The sequence below is a fragment of the Lissotriton helveticus genome, chromosome 8 (genome assembly GCF_964261635.1).
Source record: "Lissotriton helveticus chromosome 8, aLisHel1.1, whole genome shotgun sequence".
Classification (NCBI taxonomy): Eukaryota; Metazoa; Chordata; class Amphibia; order Caudata; family Salamandridae; genus Lissotriton; species Lissotriton helveticus.
This window is the reverse complement of record NC_136069.1, coordinates 21,390,702-21,413,725: the sequence shown is the minus strand read 5'-3', so window position 1 is coordinate 21,413,725 and position 23,024 is coordinate 21,390,702. Positions and strand designations below refer to the sequence as shown.

The following is a 23,024-nucleotide window of genomic DNA, read 5'->3' as shown; positions in this document are numbered from 1 at the left end:
TAGATCTTTAGTGTAGAGTAGTGACGAAAGTGCCATCAACAAGAACATCAACGAACCAACCCAACATGACGAGGAAGAAGCAGTCGACATAAGATTGAGCACTGAACACAAACTTGAGCGACTAGCGGGGCATTGTGAGAAAAATGAAGGAGCGACGTCTGGCGGATGAAGGAGGTGGTTTAGAAAAGGAAGTGCACAGATATCTCGTCCCTCTCGTTGCCCCGGCAACACCTCACACAACTACACCTGCCCGCCCAACGGGTCCTCCACCCTACCGTCCTACTCTCTCACTCAACCTTGATTATTTTTAGGAATTGTCTGATTGTTCACATGTTGGACTCTGTAGCCATTTATTTGTAATATTTTACACACAGGTTGTTTTTGTTTCCACTTATTTGTACCATTTATACCATGTAACCTATTGATGTAACTGCCTGACTATGCTCCCCCATGTACTCTTTGTAAAGCGCTCTGATATCCGCAAGGATCTTGTCCGCGCTATATAAAACTTTCGAAATAAATAAAATAAAATATCTGTACCACAAAGCATAGGCAATAGATAGGGTGCATTTATAGGTACACAACTTAGGGGCACATCAGGTGAAATCAGCGCAAAAAGCAGACAGAGAAGATATAGCTTGTGAAATAGGCAATGCTGAGGATGTATACTTAGATAGGCAGGAAAGACATGGGCTGTGATGGCTGCTTCGGGTACGCTGGGAGGAAAGATAGTCTGGGATACATAGAAGCATTATGGTTTGACAGGCGAGACAAGCCGGGTGCAGGGAAGATGCATCATCTGGCAATAGCAGTCCAGAGCCTTTTGCAGGGGGTAAGCAGAAGAGACATGTCCGATAAAGCTGGTACAGGTAAGCAAAAATTACAGAAAGGACATGCCAGGTAAGGCTGGTATTACAATGAAAGAAGCAGTACAGAGGCTTGGCAAGGGGAAGCAGGAGAGACGCACCAGAAAAAGATGGTGTAATAAAGCAAGCAGGACAGATCTAGTTGTGTAAGAAGAGAGCGCAGAGAGTTCATAGCAGGTAGAGAGGAGGACACCTGCCAGGTGAGGCTGGTGCAGAGAATTTAACAAGTCACCAGGGGCAGCACTGTACCTCTCTTTACCCCTGGCAAGGCGATGCTGGCCCCATCCTCATCTCCAGCCCCCTCATCGATCAACGCCAGGCTGCCAAACTCCGTCATCTTCCGACGATCCAGGTACTCCTGAAAGAGAGAGGTCAGGGATCAGATGAGCATTTTAAAAATAACATCCTTTTAAATAGGAGAACTCTAGAAGTTTATAAGACACTCACCTCTCCTCCCCCACACGGTTTATGGAACAACAACATTGACTGGGAATTTCTACAATTAAACATGTCAACTTGACATATCGAGATGATATAACATAAAATCAATGCATAATATAACAAGCAGAAAGTTCCCTACAAAAATGTAAGACTTCTAACTGTAAGCAGTAACCAATGTGCCCACTGGAAAGAAGACAAGGCAGATGCAAAGTGTGTGGCGAGTCGTTGCTTTGTGAATTGTAGGACAGCTGTTTCTCAAGAGTTTCTTCGTGGACATCTTTCTTCTATTTCTAGGACTAAAAGTAAATGAGAGTGTGCTGCATTAAATTTTCTTCAGTTTTCATGGCTGTGCCAATTGATGCGGTGCAGCACGTGGCGCTTCTCTACAAAGCCTTACTAAAAAGAACTTGGAAAACAGAGTCAGCCAGAATAAAACGGGTTGGCACTTCACAGCATTCCTCTGCCCAGCCAAACGTACCTGAAAAATAATCGGTGAAAGAATGGCCTGGCCAGGGGAGAGAAAGCGTCTTATTTATAGTATGGTGACTAAAGCCAACAGCTGTGGTCAAGCCGCCAAATCAAGAGCATACTGGCCGCGGAGAGGCTTAGTACTTTTGGCGAAAACGAGCAATGCCGCCAGTTCCATCAAGCCATGGAGGAATGGCGGAACGGCCAGTTTGTCTCACATTTGCCAAGTATAAAATGAGGGTTTGTGGAAAATGTACAATAAAAGGGCCACTCTCTAGAGGGATGCGGATTTGTCTGATGAGAAACACCTCGTCCCACCTTGATTATTCCTTGATATTTTTGAGTGTTCAATCTCCTGAGCGAGGAGAGATGTTCACCTTGATTTACATCACACATGTTGGGCCACAAACATCAGAGGTTGAAGACCGGAGAAGGAAATACCAAACTCGACAAAACACACTTCATCACATCTAAAAGCCATAAATTCCTGAAGCCTTTGATTAAGAGGATTTCACAACACACATGATCCGTAACAAAGGAAATCATGAAAACTGCCCTGAATCTCAGCGCAGGGAGAGCCCCAGCGCCAGCAGTGTCCTCTGAACAGTAGAGTTTTCTTCTTCTTGGTTCAGTATCAAATACAGAGACAAACAATAGCAGGAGCAGCAAAAGGCCTCACTATGAAGGACATTCACTCACTGTACATCTGTTAAACTGGCAGCTGCAGCAGTGGGAGGAAGGATTCCATGTTTTGGAAGCAAGAAAGAGAAAACCTTTGAACATATCTGATCTGCTCTGCAACTCGAGCAGCTTTTATTGATGAAAATGTACAGGGTTAAAAGCCCTCTTCCTGAGGCTAGAGGTTACAGAATAAAACTGGTATTAAGAAGCTGGCTCGAACAAGGAGTGAGAGACCGGTGTAGGGCTCTGTCAGTGTCTCTCAGGATCAGCTTTCAACATGCCTAATTATTTTGGGGCATTAACTTTAAGACAAGCACGGCAACCAATTCCGTCAAGGTACGAGACCCACATCTAGCATTCTGAAACCATCCACCACAACGGCTCTCTTACCTCCATGGCATCCAGAGAGCGATTACAAGAGATCTCAAACTTCTTCATGAGGATCTGCTCCTGTATGTGGTAGATGCAAACAAACTTGGAGGCTCCCCCGGCCAGCAGAGACTGCCCATCGGCGGAGTAGCACAGGGTGCTGAAGGATCTGAGAGCAGGAAATAAAAATAAAAAGGGTAGTTCACCACTGCAGGAATGTATCAGTTACTATGGGTGAAAGTAAAACGTGTTATGTTAAAGCAACCTATAGAGCGCGCAAATACCCTTAAGTGTATCGGTGCTAAGTGCTCCAGAATGCGGGACGACGGCCTAGATGAAAAAAGCCTACTAATTAAAGAGCCACATTTTCATTAATTTCCTAAATGACAATAGATTAGGACTGGCTATGATCTGAGAGGGATGGGAATTCCACAACTTAGCAGTGACCACTACAAAGCTTCTGTCGCCCCAGTTAGTGGTTTTTTTTTTTTTAGGGTTTTATATAGCGCGAACTAGACCCGAACCGAATCGGGTATCAGAGCGCTTTACATAGCACCAGTTACGTTACATGGGGACACGCATTCATTTTAGGCACGGGGAGATTAAGTGATTTGCCCAGAATCACAGGAGGGTTTGGCGTCGTTACCGAGACTCGAACCCAGTTCCCCAGGCCCGAGGTCGAGCGCCCTAGCCCTTAGGCCATCTCCTCTACCCAAGTTCTATAGGTTCTTGGGACGACAAGAAGGTTAGCTCCTGACAAACTTAGGGATCTGTTGAGAGTGTATATCTGCAGTAAATTCTTCAGAAATTCCGTCCCTATATTGTGAATCCCCTTACAGGCAATGCACAATGCTTTGAATTTTGTTCTGCTTCTTACAGGCAGCCAATGAAGTTGTCTCACCACCTGGAGACCAATTTAAACTTCGAAGTGCCTCACAGCATCCTAGCAGCTGCATTCTGCACCGGCTGTAGCTTACTAAGAACCTTTTCCTGGGCATTAATCAAAAAGCTGTTACAGTAATCAACCTTGGACATAACCAACACGGATATCATCTTTCTCGGAATGAAAGGAAACAGTTTCTTCAACGTAGAAGCATGAAGAGACCACTGCGTCAACATGCCATTTAAAAGACCACTTGTCGTCCAGAATGGCACCCAAATTCTTGCCTTTAGTAACCGGGATTTAGGATTTAGTGCCGTACGTCTGACCATAGACTGAAGGGCACACTATACCCTCGAACCATGGGAATGCAGTCATATGCTGTGCCCGAAAGATGTTTCATTCGACCACAGAAAACTCTCTCAATGCCTCGATGAACTGTCCTCAGTAATGAAGTGGAGTCCTCTCCAATGCTTTGATGACCTATACATCTCCCCAACCTCTGTAATGCCTCACTGACCTGTCCATCTCACCGCCCTCACTAGTGCCTTGATGGCTGGCCCACCGGGGTTCCATACGTACTTGCCCTTAGCAGACTGCTTGGCTGTGATTTTGTCAGTCTCTTTCCGCCCCATCTGAAGGTCATGTCTTCCTTCGATCGAGCCCGTCTGCACGGCATTTTGGGGGTCCCAGAAAGTGATCTGCCCGTCCAGTGTGGCGACCGCCAGCTCCTTCCCATCTGGGCGATATGTAACTGTGAGCGCTGCGGACAGAATCAAGAGCATTAATTACACCCAAAACTAAGACCTAGGGTAATGTTTAGATAAACAGCTTTATCAGGACACTTGGCTTCACTACATGTTTTTTAAATTACTATTTTCAGGAAAGCACATCTAAAAATATCATGCTGCACTCCTGCCTTCCTAATTGGTTGGGAATGGTCTGCACTCTGGATAAATACATTTTTAGAGGCAGTTCAGACTCACCAAGACTGCGAATGCATTGGTTATACCTCTTATCAGCTCATTACCAGCATGCATACCAGTTCTTGTTACCATCTCCACCCCATCTAAGCAGGATGCAAGAGCCATCTTGATTGTGGCCCTTGCCCTTGGGGTCATCCCTCTATTGTGCTGAGAGAGTCTTTAACGCTTTTTCACTCTTTGTGTTTGGATGAAAAAAGGACGCTGGGCTTCAAGAAATCCTTGGTGTGCAGAACATTCAGCAGGCAACCCTCTGTGAGTTTCTGCTTTCCCTTTGCCAGAATGCAGATGTCTGAGGGGGACACAAATACCTAAAAGGGTGCGATTGTGGCATTCATCGGATTCATGGAAGGTGAAAGACGCCGCCATCCCCTCTTATGGTTTATGTGCCTCATGTAAAGGTCTCACGGGTCTTGATGGGACCCTGCCTGCATTTAATGGTGCAGGAGAAAGGAGGCCAAGAGTGGGTTGCATACGCCGTTCCTTGCTTATCGCCAAAGTTTTACATTTTAGGACTCAACAATTTTTTTAATTTCCATTTTACATTAGTTCAACAGAAACAACGCAGGTTGTCCATCTTCCTTGGTCACCCTCTCCACACAATGAGAACATTTCAAAAAGCAAAAAAACACGCAAATGGTGGAGCAGAAAAGAAACTACGCAAAAACACATTAGGGGAACAAAATAGGCAGAGGCCCAAATACACCACATTCGTATGTTGCAACACAGCATAACAATGTACTTGCTTTTATATAACATTTATTGCTTGTCAATGTAAGGAATTGAGTGCGCAGGCATTGGGCTTTGCCTTGAATCTCAATGAATTTTCAAAGTACTGGGCTAATTTCGGGCAATTTGGAAAGCGGTTGTCTGTAAAACAAATTTTCATGGAAGGCTGCCAGCATAGCACACAAAATATACAGAAATAGCCTCCAGAACTGGAACAGTACTTGAGATGAGACCTCCAGAACTGAGCGCAATACTCTAGACGAGGCATCAACAATAAGACACTAGTCCAGAGGATGCCTCCACAGCATCACACAGAACCACCAGATTTCTCTAGACCTGGGTAGGATACCCAGACCGGGTTCACAGATATATTGCTCCAAGACTGGCTGCAATAATAGAAATACCGCAGAAGATACTTTCAGAAGTGGGAACAATTCTGCAGGCGAGGTTTTAAAAAAGCACAATATCCCAGATCGGGTCTCCTGAACGGTACACAAAATGCTCATAAGTAGCATCAAATAACAAGGCACTGTGTTTAAGAAAAGGCCTCCAGAAATGACAACAATAAGGCAGAGGAGGAATACAGAGCGAGATATACTGCTCCAGAAGCGGTTCCACAATAGCACAAAATCACAAGATCACAAGATGGCGCCAGAACTGTGTGCAATACTCTAGATGAGACCTTTAGAACTCATATGGCCTCCAGATATGGGCACGATTCACAGGAGAAAAGCTCCAGAGACCCAAAACAAGCCACAGAACGTAACAAACATCATAACAATACTAATAATAATACTACTACATATGAGGTCTCTAGAAATTAACACAATAATCTGGGAAAAGTGCCCAGAAATGGATATGATCTGAGGTCTCCAGCCCTGTGCACTAATCTATAGGTGAGGTCTCCGGAAAGGCCATTTAAAGTGTACACAAAACACTATAGTTGGGCACATTCCAGATGAGGCCTTACAGGTTTACTAGTGAACTGTACAGTGGCAAATAATGTTTTCTGTTGCTCGTAGATGTCTTTCTGCACCCCAGGACTCTCTCTGCACGCCTGAAGGCATCACCTTTCTTTAGATACTAAGACATCGTCTGGTAACCCAAGGATCCAGCTGTTTGTGGATTTTCACGCCCTCACCTTGTGCTGCTTTTCAAGGTGCTTTGCACTTGGCTGTACTGATCCCAAGATTAGCAACAACTGTTAATTTACTTTGTATTTTGTAAACAAGGTCTCACCACAAGAGGTAGAAACATTCAGGAACAGGACGCAAAGTGATGGGAGTGAGTATATCCTTACCGTCCGAATTCAGCGAAAGCGTCTCTTTGGTCTTCCAGCTGTCCGACATATCCCAGAGTCGGACGGTCTTATCCCAAGAAGCTGTGGCCAACATGGTCTGTACAGGGCTGAAGCTTATGCTGCTGATGGGAGCTTCATGTCCAACCAACACCTGTGAGTAAAAGAGTCAGACTGACGGGGAGCTTGCAGGACGTTAAAGAAAGAGCAGAGGCGTGCAGACAGGACAGGGAGAATACGTGGCTTACGTGTAAATCTGGGTTCTACGTCATAGAAATCTTCATTGAATTATTAAACTCAGAATATCTCCTCCTACACACACCATTTCAGAGCACAAAAAAAAGAACATTTTCTTGTACAAAAAAAGAGATTTTATGAATGAGTGCCAATACACAGGCAACAGTAATTACATTATTTTTACTTTAAAAATCACCTAATCTGAAATTAGCCCACACTGGAAAAACTTAACTTTTCCAGTCCTTGGCAATTTCGTCCTCAATGAAAATGTAAATAAAAACAATCAAGCTGAGCCCACTAGGCAGTGTCTTCCGTGAGCTGAGACAATGCACCTCTTGGAGAGTGTGCAGCCCAGGTCATTATAAAGCAAAGCGCTGGCGCTGAAGAGCCGTCAATTCTAACAGGGTTACATATGAACATACATATGGGTGGAGCTGCCAAGGAGAATGGTGGGTTGTTTAGGACTATCATGAAAATATCTATTATTCAGAGCTAGAATTACAAATGGTAGAAAACATTTATATTTCCATCAAGATTTTCACTGATAGACAAACACTTAACAGAGGCACAATCTCACTGGTCCAAACGTAAAAAGTGGAAGACATTTAATTAAATGATAATGGAAGGGTACAGACAGTAGAACCATGGACGTTTCATGAATAGGGCTATTTTATAACCCATAATCATATATTTAGAGTGAGCTGTTTGTCTTGCAGTACATGGTTTGTTGTAGGTTTCTGGTGACAGATAATGCATGAGAGAACACAAAAAGAGGAGTCTCTCAACTAAACTAAAGATCGCCTGCTCACAAAATTGTTACTTAGAGGTTCTTCAATGTGAGGCCTATGAAATGTGAACACAATTTAGTCGACAATCCTTGCATACATAGGAAACTAGGAACCGTGTGCCTTTCACTTTTACAGGTTTCGCAGCCAAATAAGAGAGGAAACCTCAAAAATAGCATTTAAGTGTATTCAACAAAAGCATAAGAAATAATATCTTAGCATAAATTAAATCTGAGATGGTGGCATTTTTAAGAACGACACGGTGACCTTTTTAAGAACCGCATCAGCAACGAATTTCCATGCTCTGGTTGGTTAGTGCAACCCACTTGTTGTGAACAATAAATATATTAACCGATCAGAAAGGGGATTTTTATTTCTTTCATCTTGCACATCTTAACTGATATATAGATCATACAGAAGGGAATTAGTGACATTTTCAATTGTTCAAAATTGCTGTACGTAAACACACCGTCCCAGCAAAAGGCACCACATGAACCCTAGTACTATGTGGCTGCCAATCAGATGAACTTTCTTTCAACCGTTTTGGATTTATTTTTTTTAAAGAAAAGGTGTTTTTATAAATTCACTCTGCCCCTTTGACTAATCTACACCAGGGGCGGAAGGACACAACAACACAAATATGGGATCACTTGGCAATATCACAACATCTGCTGAAAAAGCATTGTGAGAAGATGCGACCAGAGCCGAGATTTCAAATAATTACAGAATTGGATTCAGAACCCAAGATGGACTGCCTGGAGAATGAGGGCGATCCAAGCTTTTCGGATTGTGCAGAGAATGAAAAGTACGTGGATCAGGTGCAATACTTGTTGCGGCAGAGACTGTTGGTAGGCGTTGTTGGGCATACAAGTGATCATAAAGAATACGATCTGCCTTTGTCCGAAGGCCCTGTTGACAAGGATCCTCGGATGGGCACGCTGATAGCAAAAGTCAGAGACAAAAATCAGCCTGAAATTGTAATGAGGAAAGCGGGGAAATAAAGGAATTTGACCCAGAGAGAAAGGAAGATCACTTTTTGATTGATTTAAGCCATGCCAACTTACGGAAAAGACAGAATTAAATTCAAACTCGCCTGCATTTCAACAAATGCCGGCCCTACCTATCATCCTTCTTCAAAAATGTTTGGAGAACAGAAAATCCTCAGGAGTACAAAGATCTCAGAAATTCGGAATACACCTTGGCACTATCCAATCTTTCTCAAGATGTACCCAATTTTTTTGGGATACTTTAACTGAAGACCTGTATTCACACACACACTATCTTCAGTTTTGGAAAAAAAACATAAAACCCTACCTCTACCTAAATTGATAAACTTACTTCCTATTTCTTTCTCTGCAGTCCATGCTCAGCCCCCCTCCTTACCATCTTCCATTTTGTGTCACACCTGATGAACCATTTTTTTTATTGCCTAACCTATCCGATTGTCCAGTCTCCCTAAAATCCTCCTTTCCTCTCCTTCTATTTGCACCCTCCTTCATTTTTCTATATATACTTTTCACCTTTGTCCTCCGTTTTATCCTTTCCTATTTGTTGCCTCTTTTTTCTCTTTCCCCAGCGCTCTCCTCGCTCCTCTAAGAACTCTTCCCATGAGAATCTTGATCATATAACTTAACTTTCAATCTATCCTAGTTCAAATCCCTCTCCTTTAACCTCTCACTGCTTTTCCTCTTACTTCCACGTGTCTTTCATTTAGGTTTAATGAGTCATTTTTTATGTCCTCATAACAACTGGTTTATGATCGCATTTAAAACTTAATCACTGTCACTTTCCATTTTTCGCGTTGTTCTATTTGTAAACCACAATAACACAATGTTGAGTTGCATTATATAAAATTGTGTAATAAATAAATACATAGCTCTATATCAATTTTGAGATACACATGAACCCTCAACTTTTAACTTAATGTGAGTAAGTAAGACAAAGGGACCAGCTACCCAATTGCTCATGAGGGTCTCATTATTGTCCAAAGTTTATGATTCTGGATTACAGAAAAACAAATTGAATTCTGAAGAAAGAACATTCTTTCCTCCAGTACCAAGTCAATAAGGGATGTGTTAGTTGTACATCAAGAGTAAAAGAAAAAGACTACAGTTAGGTCTTCCAATGTGGACGGAGGTAAGTCCTCTGCTTTTCTGATGAGGGACACATGCCATAGGAATGGAAATGTTGTCACCCCCAGAAAAAATATACTGCAGTCTTGCTTATTAAACTTGCAACGATTACTTGTCTTGATGATGGCTGTCTTTGAATATAAGGAGGGCCCAAATAGTGTAGATGCTTCGACAGCTGTTTAAATCTTGCTAACCAGTTTGTAATTAGTTGGCAGCCAAAGCCAAGATGACTGTTTAAGGGAAGGTTACTGTACATAGGGCCACTGTAGGGACATTTGGGGGAACCTATTGCGTTGTAATGGCCATCGGAGTAAAGGTTATGGGCGAATGGTAGAATGTCAGAGAATTCTGTGGAAAGTACCATAAAATTCATTTATTAATTTAAGATTAAGAAAGAAAGCTTTTGCTAAGCAATAACATAAGCTGTTTGGAGATGAACTGACTGGCACACAAAATATATAATAATAGAACACAGACATCAAAATGTTCTTTACATTATTATAGTTCATTGTTCTGTCTGCATTGAGGAGCAAATAGCCTGCAGATGAGCCTAGATCAGTACTTGTTTAGAAAACTAAAGAAAGCAAAAGAAGGGTTTTATATAGAAAAAGGTGTATAAATGATACACATTCTCTATTTTTAGGATCAGCCAGTGGGTAGCAGACGAAGAGACAGGCAGACTGGCACACACACACACGATATCCTGACCAAACCATTAGAACTTAAAAATTTACTTGGGGTTTGTTTTGACAACAGAGCCCGATGAGCCGGGCAAAAATCAAGTTCCTTGTCATTTTGTATAATCATGTGCGAAGAACACGCACGGCTTTTATTACTTACATCTAAGAGTCTCCCTGTCTGCATCGACCACACAAACACCTCGAAGGAGTCCTGCGATCCAGCACATACGATCTCTCCACTGGAGTCTACAGCCAGGCAAGCAAACTGCGATGGACGCGGGGAGGTGAAGGTGCGGAAATTACGGTACCTGAAAGAAGAACCGGAACAGTGAAGGGTTATGGGATATCCTCATCAAAATAAACAGTTCACACTGATGGATGTACTTAGTAGTCATTACCCTAACCAAAATACCATTAATGATTCCCCAAGCAACACACATGCCACGGCTCTCCCTGAAGAAGCCAACTATAATTCCCCAAAAGCCTTTCTTCTACAATATTCTTTTCTTTAGCCCCCCTCCAAAGAGCTCAAATATAAGCTCTGTTTACCCATTTGGCTCTCCGTACAGACTTTTAACTGTTGAGTAGCTGCTACCCAAGGCTGACTTCATCATGTAATAAAAGCGCGAGAGGGAACTCACCTGTGCAAGTCAAAGGCCCGAACAGTGCCATCCAGCGAGGCACTGACGATAACAAAGCCGCTGGTGGTAAATGTAGCAGCTGTAACGCTGCTGGTGTGTTCCGTGAACGTAACAAAGCAGAAGCCGCTGCTGGTGTTCCACACCTTCACCTAGAAAGAATCGAGTGATGAACTGGGAATGAACAGCCCCACAGGAAAATATGAGCAACGAAGAGCCAATTCTCCACCCGGATTATGTCCACCCCATTACAAAACTGAACAAATCATATTCCCAAATGACCAAAGAGTGTCAATTCAGTGTTCAGAGGAGCAAATAGATGAAACATTAGACATAACTTGTAACTAATGAACCTAAAATGACAAATCAGTGTACGACAGGGGCACGCAGAAATACCATCAGATCCCATTCCAACTAACCTACCTAAAATCTACACCCGGGAAACCACAGTAGCAAACAGAGTAACCATTTGGTACAGCGATCTCATTTCCAAAACCAATTACAGAAAAACAACTTAACAGTCTTGTTTACAAGGAGAACTAGTAGCAAGCAGACAAAAATCAGTTGTGTGCTCTCTCTGAATCACACCTTTGAACACACAGACCTTCTGAGATTAGAAACTTGGAGGCCCAACACTGGGGGTGATACAAAGGGACAGCTTGAGATACCGAGGGGTGGCAACATGGGACAGTTACTCAATAAAGAAGAGCTGAAGTCCATCATACAGTTCAACTCTATCCAGGATGGTCTCAACAGAACAGAGGATTGGACTAGCCTGATATAAGCTGGCTATGAATGGTTAATTAATTTTTTCTGCATGAGCCTACATAATTGTCTATGTTCAATTGTAACATTTCCAAATGTCAGTTGTTTTCAATCAGTTGGAGACCGTGTGTTTCAGAGAACCGCATTCTGGCGTGAGCCCATATAACTGTATGTGCTCCCCTCTGTCTTTATGATCCTTTATGGTGTAAACCTTGTCCTGTATGCACTTAATTCACTCACTCGCCGGTTTGCCTGTTCCAAGATGGCGCCCAATACCGGGATCACTATCACCTCCGACTAGTCCGTCCTCACTTTTCATCACCGCCAACCCGGACCACATTAGGCGCCGCTGCATGCAGACGCTGAGCACCAGGCCATCGAGCCTCCAGACGGGAACCCATTGCGGCCCCACTACGAGCACATCACGGTAAGCTTTGAACTGATGCATTACCCCGGCTCCCTTGAGGGCCCATCTCATTCCAGTGTGCCTCATGTGCGCCCTCCGTATTCTTTCCTTATAGGCTCGCACGGATAAGGCCCACGCTATTGAGCGCCATGCGGAGATTACAAACCGCATATTACGGTAACTACCTGCCTGCACTCGCCGTCTTCACCTTCACTTTTATTCACTGCCAACCTTCAATTGCTCATGTTTTGTTCACAGGTTAAACTTCCATTTGAAGTTCCCCGTCGAGCCCACGCTAGATGCTAGGCTTCAAGGGTAATATTCTGTTCCTTCACTGCACTTAATCCGCCACTCCGGCTTCACCCAGTAGGTCCTGATTTTTTGTCAAAACCCTTTCTCTCAGGTCTGAATTGAACCGACCCAACTGGGTTTATATCCGCACATTTCTCCGACGCCGCTCAACTACGAAGCGGACACGGTAAACCCGGCAATTCCATTTCTCTTAATTGTTCTCCCTTAAATCTGTTATTCGCCCTTTATGATAAAGATATCTTCTTATAGGCATCAGCTATACCGGAAGCCTATTGCTCATTTGAAGTGTCTCCAGCCACTCCCGGCCAACCTTGCCTCGTTTGTGGTAATCATCTGTATATTAAGGACTCACATCCTTGCGACCTTCTGGCCAACACTCCCTCACCATGACAATTTTCACAAAACACCATGCATCCAGCCACTGAGCACTACTTTTTATTTAGCAAATACGGTATGCCCCACTATCACTCGGTCTTCACTCCAAATACGAGCACAAAAGCACCCGTGCCCTTTGGAACAAGCAACTGCATGTGCACGTGTTGCATTCTGCATGTCAAGAGTGGTCACTGACTGGCTTTTTTAACCTTTTAATCCTTTCTATGTAATGAATTGATGAAGAATCTTCTTTTCCCTTTTTTCCTTCCTGTTTAAACCTACAGGCTCACTCGACCAATCAGGCAAAGTCAATTATAGTCCTGAAGATGATCCCACTATACTTTAGGAGATAGGGATCGAAACGTTCGTCGACTGTTTTGCAGTACTGCTTGTTTTATGATTCATATTTTTCACGGCAGTTACTGTGGGGGTTTGTGCTTATTTAAAAATTTGTTTGCATTGTATTATAAGCCACCCTGCTCTCCTTGTTTGCCTGTAAACTCCTTTTCTTTTTCCCTTGTATTGTTTTCTTCTGACTAGGTACAGGCTTGTGCCCAGTTACCAATGTGCGACTTGTCTCGCCTTATTCTGCCTATACTAAAAATTGCTTTCAAAATAAATGCTTCTCGGTCCGGCAGGACATTAAAGAAGAAAAACACAGCCTTTATCTCGAGCCTGTGTAAATTATTTCTTTAAGTATTACTCAAAAACCTAGGACCTTTGTTAAACAAAAATAAGCTTGAGATAGCTAACATATATTAAAATGTATCCTGAGGTTCAAAAAGACTCCTTGGAGAGTGCACTGTAACCTCTATCATTTGTAGAATGAACTGAGTACTAGAGTCAAATCCGCTCCTGAGTAGCGGCCACCATATGTATACTTGAAACGCTTACACTTCATGTAACAGTAGGATGTTTCAACGATTGATAGGTGATCCAATGTATAGAGGGCTCTCAAAACATGTTGTCTTTCATGAATATGTAAACTTAAAAGTCAATAAAAACAGATTTAAACAACAACAAAAAAAGACTCATTGGAGAGTGAACAGCTTAAGATGCAGCTGAACGAAGATACTAGGATAAAACAAGCACCCAGCATAACCTAGAAGCAGACAGACTTACCTTTCCATCGTCTCCGCCCGTCACCAGGTACTGTCCGTCTGGGGAGTAGGCCAGGGACATCATGTTATTGAAGTGGCCCTGCTGCTTCAACACGTAGGATTCACTCTGCCACTCCCAGACAAGGAGCTGCCCAAGACCTGGGATAAGACAAGCAGAACTGTGACAGCATCCTCACCGCTTCGACATCGTGCACAGATCACAACATAAAAGGCATCTTTACATCGGACAAGGAAGGGCTGGTGTCCAGTATCTGAGGCTAGTGCGTTTCTCCAAGACCCGTTTGGAATGCGGGTGCCCCCCAAAACAGAGATGGAACGGAGCATCTTAAGACAGTTTTCAGATGCTTCTCTGATGTAAGGATCCTAGTCTGGCAAGAGGAATCCCTGAGGTTATTCAGACATTTTCATTCCACTTTAGGTTTAAAGCATTTTTATTGCAGTTTAAGAAACAGAGAACAACAATACATACAATGAATACAGTCATCGTAAGGACGGAATGCAAAGTCTTTGCTCCAGATGCGCCTTCAGATTTCCAAGCAATACCACCTGAGCGATTGTAGAGCCTCAGTCTAAGTGTAAGCGCCGTGATGACAAATTCCAAAACAAACACCCCCCCTCAACTCCCCCCCACCGTGCCCTCCCTCCAGAACCACCCTCCCCCCCTTGTGCTGAGCAAATGTCCTACCCATCCAACACCATCTCAAGGGAACCACTCCTCCCATCATGCCCCACATCCATGGCAACTAGGCAATCGGGGGCGTCAGCCTCAACAACCTAAGGTATCGGGGACAAGTAATTTCCTTGAATTCCGATTGCAGTAAAGTATGGAAAGGTTGCCACAAGTCCTCAAATCTATCCACCTCACCTGCCACCGTGAGGGACAGTTTCTCCATTCCCAGAACGTGCCATAACCTGTGCAGCCAACCTGTGGTGGCAGGAAGGGTGGTGGTGCGCCAATATATAAGTATGTTCTGGATCGCCGAGCCCAAAGCAATCGCAATCTGTCTGCCCCTCCTAGATCGTAAAGGGTACATCAAGCCATTAGGTAATCCTAACAGGACATAGGCTGGGAAGCGGGGTAATTCAATATTAAAGCACTGGTCTATCTCGTCTAAAACCTCTTTCCAGTAAGGACTTAATAGCGGACAATCCCACAAGATGTGTGTAAGTGTGCCGAGCTGTCCGCATTCGCGCCAGCAAGTGCTCGGGATGTTATGGTTCATTTCATGCAACCTCTGAGGCGTGTAGTACCAATATGTGGAGATCTTAGTGAAGGTTTCGGTGAGCCCAGAGTGGTACGCGGAATGACGCGCCCGGTAGGAGATATCGTCCCATTCCTTGTGACTCAGTTCCCTCCCCAACTCTCGCTCCCATCGAACCCTCCCTGGGTTATGGATGTGGTAAGCGGGGGGTTGCAAGAGCCGGTACAGGTCGGAGATGAGCCTGGCGTCCGATGAACGCGTTGCCAGCCACATCTCGTATGGGGTAAGTTTCCGGTCAGCCAAATCCCGTACTTGCGACTGAAGCGCCCAATGGCGTACCTGTAGATACCGCATACGCTCAGTTTCAGGTAAGTGGTAGTCCCGGCGGAGGTCCTCAAACGACACGGCTCCCTCCGGACCATACACGTGAAACAGAGCGCAACATCTGGCTGATTGCCAGCGCGCAAAAGCGCCAGGCTCCATCCCGGGTCGGAAGTCGGGGTTCCCGATCAGTGGAGTAAGCGGAGACGGAAAGGTGGTGAGTTCATGCGTAACATTCACGTCGTCCCACACACGGAGCGGGACCTGCGTAACAAAGGACGCATAGAGATTGGGGGGGCGGTGATTTCTGCGCATGAAGGGTACCTCCTGCAGGGTCCTGCCCGCCACAGCCTGGTCCTGAAAAAGCCAGTGCCTATCAGATTCCCATTTGCTCCACTCCACCAGATACCGCAGCTGCGCCGCTTGGTAGTATTTGTGCAGATCGGGAATGCCAAGGCCACCAGAGTCAGGTGCCAGCGTGGACAAGGCTCTCCTGAGTCTGGGTTTGCGGCCCTGCCAGACAAAGCGTGCAACATCGGACTGAGCCTGTCGTATCCATCCCTTCGGCGGCTGGAGCGGTAGGGCCCGGAACAAATATAGCACCTGCGGTAAGAGAGTCATCTTCACCCCAGCGACCCGTCCCAGCAACGACAGCGTGCCTCTGCTCCAGCGGGCTAACTCCTCCTTAATTTTCCTGCCCAGGGCTGCGTAGTTAGCAGTCACCATGGCAGGCAAAGAAGGTGCCAGGAGTATGCCTAGGTATGGGACCAGATCCTTTGACCATTGCATAGGGAATCGCCCTTGCAGCTCAAGTCTCATAGCAGTCGTGAGCGAGACGTCCAATGCAGCAGACTTTCTCATATTCATCTTGAAGCCCGCAACCTTGGCGAAGGCGTCCATCTCGGCAATGCAAGCAGGGAGCGCCTCTCTCGGATTATCAAGCATCAGGATCACATCGTCCGCATACAGACTAATGGCGTGAATGTGGCTCCCCATCCGGACGCCGGTCACAGCCGGGTTTCGGCGAATTCTCTGGGCAAATGGCTCCATGTATAGAGCAAAGAGTAGCGGGGACAGTGGGCATCCCTGTCTGGTACCTCGCTCTATCACGAATTGGCCGGAGCTGCACCCGTTCACCCGTACCGTCGCGGCGGGGGATTTGTAACAGTTAAATATGAAGGTGCGGAATTTCTCTCCCATACCCAATTTGCAGAGCACTTTCTCAAGGTAAGGCCAGTGCACCCGGTCAAACGCTTTCTCCGCGTCAACCGAGAGCAGCATGCGTTCCCCGGGTATACGGGAGGCCTTTTCTAGCACGTGAACCACCCTCTTAGTGTTGTCCACCGTTTGGCGGCCTGGAACAAACCCGGCCTGATCCGGATCCACCAGGCCCGGTAAATATGGCGCCAGACGCGCCGCAAGAATCCCCGTGTAGAGCTTGAGATCATCATTCAGCAACGAGATCGGTCGGTAGGAGTCGCATTCAGTCCGGACCTTTCCCGGTTTGGGGATAACCGACACTGTGGCCGGTAGTAAGTCCGGGGGGATAGCCCCCGACTCGGCAAAGGAATTGAAGAGCTGCGTCAACAGTGGCGCCAGTTCCTGACAAAACGTTTTGTAAAAAAGGGGGTTGTAACCGTCGGGGCCCGGGGCTTTCCCATGTTTGAGTCGGGAGATAGCCGTAATCACCTCCTCCGGCCTAATGTCTCGTTCCATGTGTTCCACCTGTTCCGGGGTAAGGACAGGGAGGTCGACTGACGCAAGATAATCATCCTCGGCCAAGGCTGAGGAGGGTGCGCCCGCATATAGGTTGGCGTAGTAGCGGCGGAACCCGTCCGCAATTTGGAGGTCCTCCGTGACCGAAGTTCCGTCGGGAAGGGACAGCTCTCTAACCCGTTGGTGCTGGTGTTTCACCCGGAGTTTGTTCGCGAGTAGTCGGCCGCATCTGTCACCGCCAGTGTAATACGCGTGCTTCAGGCGCAGCGCCGCGTACTCCGCCCTGTCCATGTCTAGCGCGGAAAGAAGCTTCCGGGCTGCTTTGAGTTGCCTCCAGACTCTGGGGGCCCCCGTCCTCTGATGCATTTGTTCCAGTTCCCGTACTGTAGTCGTAAGTTCATCCCTCTTCTGTTGACGTTCCCTATTCTCCGCGGAGGAGATGGCGATGAACTCACCTCGGAGCACCACTTTGAGGGCAGCCCACTGCGTCGCCCGGGAGGTATCCCCATTCTCATTGTGCGTCCGAAATTCAGTAAGCGCGTCGCGTATCTGTCGTACGACCGTCTGCTTATGTAAGAGGGTATCCCGCAGACGCCATACCCCTCGTGTGGGAGACATCGGCGGCAGGTGGAAGGAGCCCGACACCGGGGCGTGGTCAGACAATGTAAGAAGCCCCATATCGGAGGCTGTCGCTAGTTCGGCAACCGGGCCTGTGACCAAGAGACAATCTAGTCTAGCATATGTCTTGTGCGCGTGAGAGTAGTAAGAGTAGGCCTGCGTGGTGGGGTGTAAGCGTCTCCACAAATCATGCATATCAAGATCCCGTAAGCGGGAGGTACTCAGCTGTGAAAATTCCCCGGTGTGTGGACGTCGCTGCGCAGATCTATCTAAAGATGAGTTAAAGACCATGTTCAGGTCCCCCCCAATGATTATATGTCTGTCCGGTGTAATCGTGATATCCTCCAAGGCTGATTGTAGAAACAAGTCTTGGTGATCGTTAGTGCTATATATTGAGCCCACCGTAAACAGCAATCCCCCAAGCCTAACCCTGTAAGCCAGGAGCCTCCCCTTCTGTTCCGCCACCTTACAGAGGACCTCCCCTCTAAACTGTCTAGACACCAAAATTGCAACCCCTGCCGTTTTAGTAGTCCCCGAGGAAAAAAGCTGTACCGGGAATTTGGGGGACCTCATCCGGAGACAATCTCGGGCCAAGAGGTGTGTTTCTTGTAAGAGGCAGATGTCCGCCTGGGTGTTTTCTAGGAGGGACAACATTGCTCTACGCTTGATCGGGTTATTCAACCCCTTCACATTAAGGGTAACAATCTTAAGGGCCATGAACAGACAGGGAAATATCGCTTAGTGACCCTAAATCAGTAAGGAAAACGGGGCAGACAAGCAATGCGGGGCGAGGCAAATGCGATAACCTCGTAGCATGACAATGAGCATTCTGTACCTGTGGAAGAAGGACATGGCAAAAGCAGCAGCAAAAAACAATAGCACAGCACAAACCCCAGTTCCCTCCCCTAACAATCCTCACCCAGCCCTGAGAAGGCGGCGCGAGGGTAAAGCGCGCATAGCAGCTAGATGATACAGCACAGCAGGAACCCCATACCCCCCCCCAACCCCACCCTCCAAACAACCCCTGAACTGCCCAACTCCCCAATTCCCCCCCTCTCCCCCCTCAACCCCAGTCCCAACTGCTCAAAAAACTCCATCGTCCCAGTCTGGTCCCTAACGGACTAGTCCGTGGAAAAGTATTCAAGTGGACGTCAAGCCCCCACCTAAGCCCTCCCAGAGCCCCCCCCATCCCCCCCAGAACCCCCGCACCTGCAATGATGATGAAGCCAATATGATCTCCCCCCGGAGACTGCTCAGGCCGTCAAGGCCACATCACCAGACGATGAATCCCTAGAAGCCTCACGTATGGCGCTGTCCATCTCAGCTCTGATCGTGGGAGAATCCGGTCGCGAAGGCTGGAGTGTGGGTCGTCGCCGTCGGATCGTCTGCCATCCCTCCCTGGAGGCGCGGCGGCGTCGAGGCGTGGAGACTTCGTCATCTGTCGCGGTGATACACAGCACTCCGCAGGTGTCCTGGAGGGACCGAAGCTGATGCAATGTTCCGTTCCAGCGGAAGATGAGCCTGAAGGGGTGGTAAGCGGGGGGTTGCAAGAGCCGGTACAGGTCGGAGATGAGCCTGGCGTCCGATGAACGCGTTGCCAGCCACATCTCGTATGGGGTAAGTTTCCGGTCAGCCAAATCCCGTACTTGCGACTGAAGCGCCCAATGGCGTACCTGTAGATACCGCATACGCTCAGTTTCAGGTAAGTGGTAGTCCCGGCGGAGGTCCTCAAACGACACGGCTCCCTCCGGACCATACACGTGAAACAGAGCGCAACATCTGGCTGATTGCCAGCGCGCAAAAGCGCCAGGCTCCATCCCGGGTCGGAAGTCGGGGTTCCCGATCAGTGGGGTAAGCGGAGACGGAAAGGTGGTGAGTTCATGCGTAACATTCACGTCGTCCCACACACAGAGCGGGACCTGCGTAACAAAGGACGCATAGAGATTGGGGGGGCGGTGATTTCTGCGCATGAAGGGTACCTCCTGCAGGGTCCTGCCCGCCACAGCCTGGTCCTGAAAAAGCCAGTGCCTATCAGATTCCCATTTGCTCCACTCCACCAGATACCGCAGCTGCGCCGCTTGGTAGTATTTGTGCAGATCCGGAATGCCAAGGTCACCAGAGTCAGGTGCCAGCGTGGACAAGGCTCTCCTGAGTCTGGGTTTGCGGCCCTGCCAGACAAAGCGTGCAACATCGGACTGAGCCTGTCGTATCCATCCCTTCGGCGGCTGGAGCGGTAGGGCCCGGAACAAATATAGCACCTGCGGTAAGAGAGTCATCTTCACCCCAGCGACCCGTCCCAGCAACGACAGCGTGCCTCTGCTCCAGCGGGCTAACTCCTCCTTAATTTTCCTGCCCAGGGCTGCGTAGTTAGCAGTCACCATGGCAGGCAAAGAAGGTGCCAGGAGTATGCCTAGGTATGGGACCAGATCCTTTGACCATTGCATAGGGAATCGCCCTTGCAGCTCAAGTCTCATAGCAGTGGTGAGCGAGACGTCCAATGCAGCCGACTTTCTCATATTCATCTTGAAGCCCGCAACCTTGGCGAAGGCGTCCATCTCGGCAATGCAAGCAGGGAGCGCCTCTCTCGGATTATCAAGCATCAGGATCACATCGTCCGCATACAGACTAATGGCGTGAATGTGGCTCCCCATCCGGACGCCGGTCACAGCCGGGTTTCGGCGAATTCTCTGGGCAAATGGCTCCATGTATAGAGCAAAGAGTAGCGGGGACAGTGGGCATCCCTGTCTGGTACCTCGCTCTATCACGAATTGGCCGGAGCTGCACCCGTTCACCCGTACCGTCGCGGCGGGGGATTTGTAACAGTTAAATATGAAGGTGCGGAATTTCTCTCCCATACCCAATTTGCAGAGCACTTTCTCAAGGTAAGGCCAGTGCACCCGGTCAAACGCTTTCTCCGCGTCAACCGAGAGCAGCATGCGTTCCCCGGGTATACGGGAGCCCTTTTCTAGCACGTGAACCACCCTCTTAGTGTTGTCCACCGTTTGGCGGCCTGGAACAAACCCGGCCTGATCCGGATCCACCAGGCCCGGTAAATATGGCGCCAGACGCGCCGCAAGAATCCCCGTGTAGAGCTTGAGATCATCATTCAGCAACGAGATCGGTCGGTAGGAGTCGCATTCAGTCCGGACCTTTCCCGGTTTGGGGATAACCGACACTGTGGCCGGTAGTAAGTCCGGGGGGATAGCCCCCGACTCGGCAAAGGAGTTGAAGAGCTGCGTCAACAGTGGCGCCAGTTCCTGACAAAACGTTTTGTAAAAAAGGGGGTTGTAACCGTCGGGGCCCGGGGCTTTCCCATGTTTGAGTCGGGATGTGGAAAAGTAACTTTTGCCATGTTCTGTGTCCCTACGCCTCATCCATCATATGTTATGTGTGCATGACCAATATGCATATGTTATTCCCCATGCCTGATTAATGACGCAATTACAGTTGTGTCCACCTCTAGTATGTTAGTTTCCAGTCCTCGTGAATACTACGAATATCAGGCCTATGTAAAGTAATGTTGCCACGTTTCCCAGCGTGCACGTTATTCCATTATAAAGTCCCCGTTTCCAGGCCTCAAAAGGGCCCGGACATCAGATTCAGCTCCTGTCTCCTGAAAGCCTCGCTGAGGAGCGATACAGCCCCCACCTGTATCCTCGACCCTTCACTTACTTCCTGCCTCGCAGTGCCCGGTGCAGCTTGGCTCTGCCTCTGAGTCTGCCAAAAGTATGTTATAGTTCCAGCTATCAGTTCAGTCCTCCTTCTGCATTCCTAAGCTACTGAACTGCATCAATAGTTTCCGTCATTGTCTAGCCTACTCGGCTCCACGTTAGAGAAATACTGTATTTAATGGTCATTTAGTATTCTTCATCACGCACTACATGTAGAATAATGCATGGTCCAGTCTTAGAATCAAGTTAGCTTTTCCCCTCATGACTTCTAGTTTATATCAACATGTTCCCTAAACATTAGATACCAGATAGGGTTTAGGTACATGTCGCTCCGACCCTCCAGACTCTAGTCTCTGCTCCTAACACAGAGTTCATAGCCCCCAGCTTCTCCTAGTAACACGTCATTGCTAGTTTTCGCGCACCATTAGGTTAGAGGTCCCGGCTCCTTAGGTAGCCCCCTCCTATGTTTCCGCCCATTCATGACATATTCTGTTACGTTTGCACCACATGTCTAAGTATACTCCCAGTTACACCTCTTTTTACTGTTATCTTTCGCGACTGCTACGCGTCACGCCTTCTGCTCCACCCACTGCTACGCCTACTGCAATGTAATGCTATGTGTTCGCGCTATGTATATATGCCTGTGTTTTGTTATTGAATGTTAGCGCGCTCATCCCAGACCTAGCCCCAGCAGCTGCTGGGCCTCTTTTCCCCTGTTGGGCCCCAGTTGTCCTGCTGGGCCCTGTCATTCTGTTCCTATGCAGGTTGTCCTGATCCCGTCCTTATGCTGTAATAAACCTGCAGAAACTCCTACTACCTCGAATCTTGACTCTTATTTATTGAGCTATCTGTTATGCTATAAGTCTAGTCAAAAATAGGGTATTATTTATTTATTTACCACATAATGGCGCCCGAATAGGGACTTGCCCTTTCCCCACGCGTCGGTGAAGCCACGCCGACCCCCTGACCCTCTGCAGTCGTGACGGAACTCTTCTGCGCAGTGGCAGATATTTCTGCTCAAGTATCCCTCAGGCCCACGGAGGAGACGGAGGAGGCGGTCCAGCATCCGAACGAGACGGTGGAGGAACGCGGCGAGTCCCGACCAGAGCCCAAGCCGAGAGTCCAAGGTCCGAGGTATCCGGAGGCCCACCTGTAACTGAAGTCCGAAGTCCGAAGTTCGTCGTCCGTCGTCCAGTCCAGTCCGAGGCCTTCCGTTCCGTGCTGCCCGGTGAGTACCATTGCTGGGGTAGTATCTAGACAGGACCAATCTAAATTGACTCCTGGTCCGTGGGTTGGTGGTGCCCAGACTCACAAACGAAGTGTTCACCTAG

At 47.4% G+C, this 23,024-nt stretch overlaps 1 protein-coding gene across 1 annotated transcript in view; it reads right to left on the bottom strand.

The window, feature by feature from the left end:
* The window catches only part of PWP2 (PWP2 small subunit processome component), a 163,963-nt gene that overhangs the window by 39,177 nt on the left and 101,762 nt on the right, over positions 1 to 23,024 (bottom strand). The window contains exons 10-16 of the mRNA XM_078656408.1: positions 14,167 to 14,303; positions 11,190 to 11,338; positions 10,709 to 10,856; positions 6,718 to 6,868; positions 4,288 to 4,468; positions 2,847 to 2,994; positions 1,116 to 1,224 (exon numbers count right to left, since the gene is read on the bottom strand). Of these exons, the coding sequence (XP_078512534.1) occupies positions 1,116 to 1,224; positions 2,847 to 2,994; positions 4,288 to 4,468; positions 6,718 to 6,868; positions 10,709 to 10,856; positions 11,190 to 11,338; positions 14,167 to 14,303 (1,023 nt within the window). The remainder of the gene's footprint in view (positions 1 to 1,115; positions 1,225 to 2,846; positions 2,995 to 4,287; positions 4,469 to 6,717; positions 6,869 to 10,708; positions 10,857 to 11,189; positions 11,339 to 14,166; positions 14,304 to 23,024) is intronic.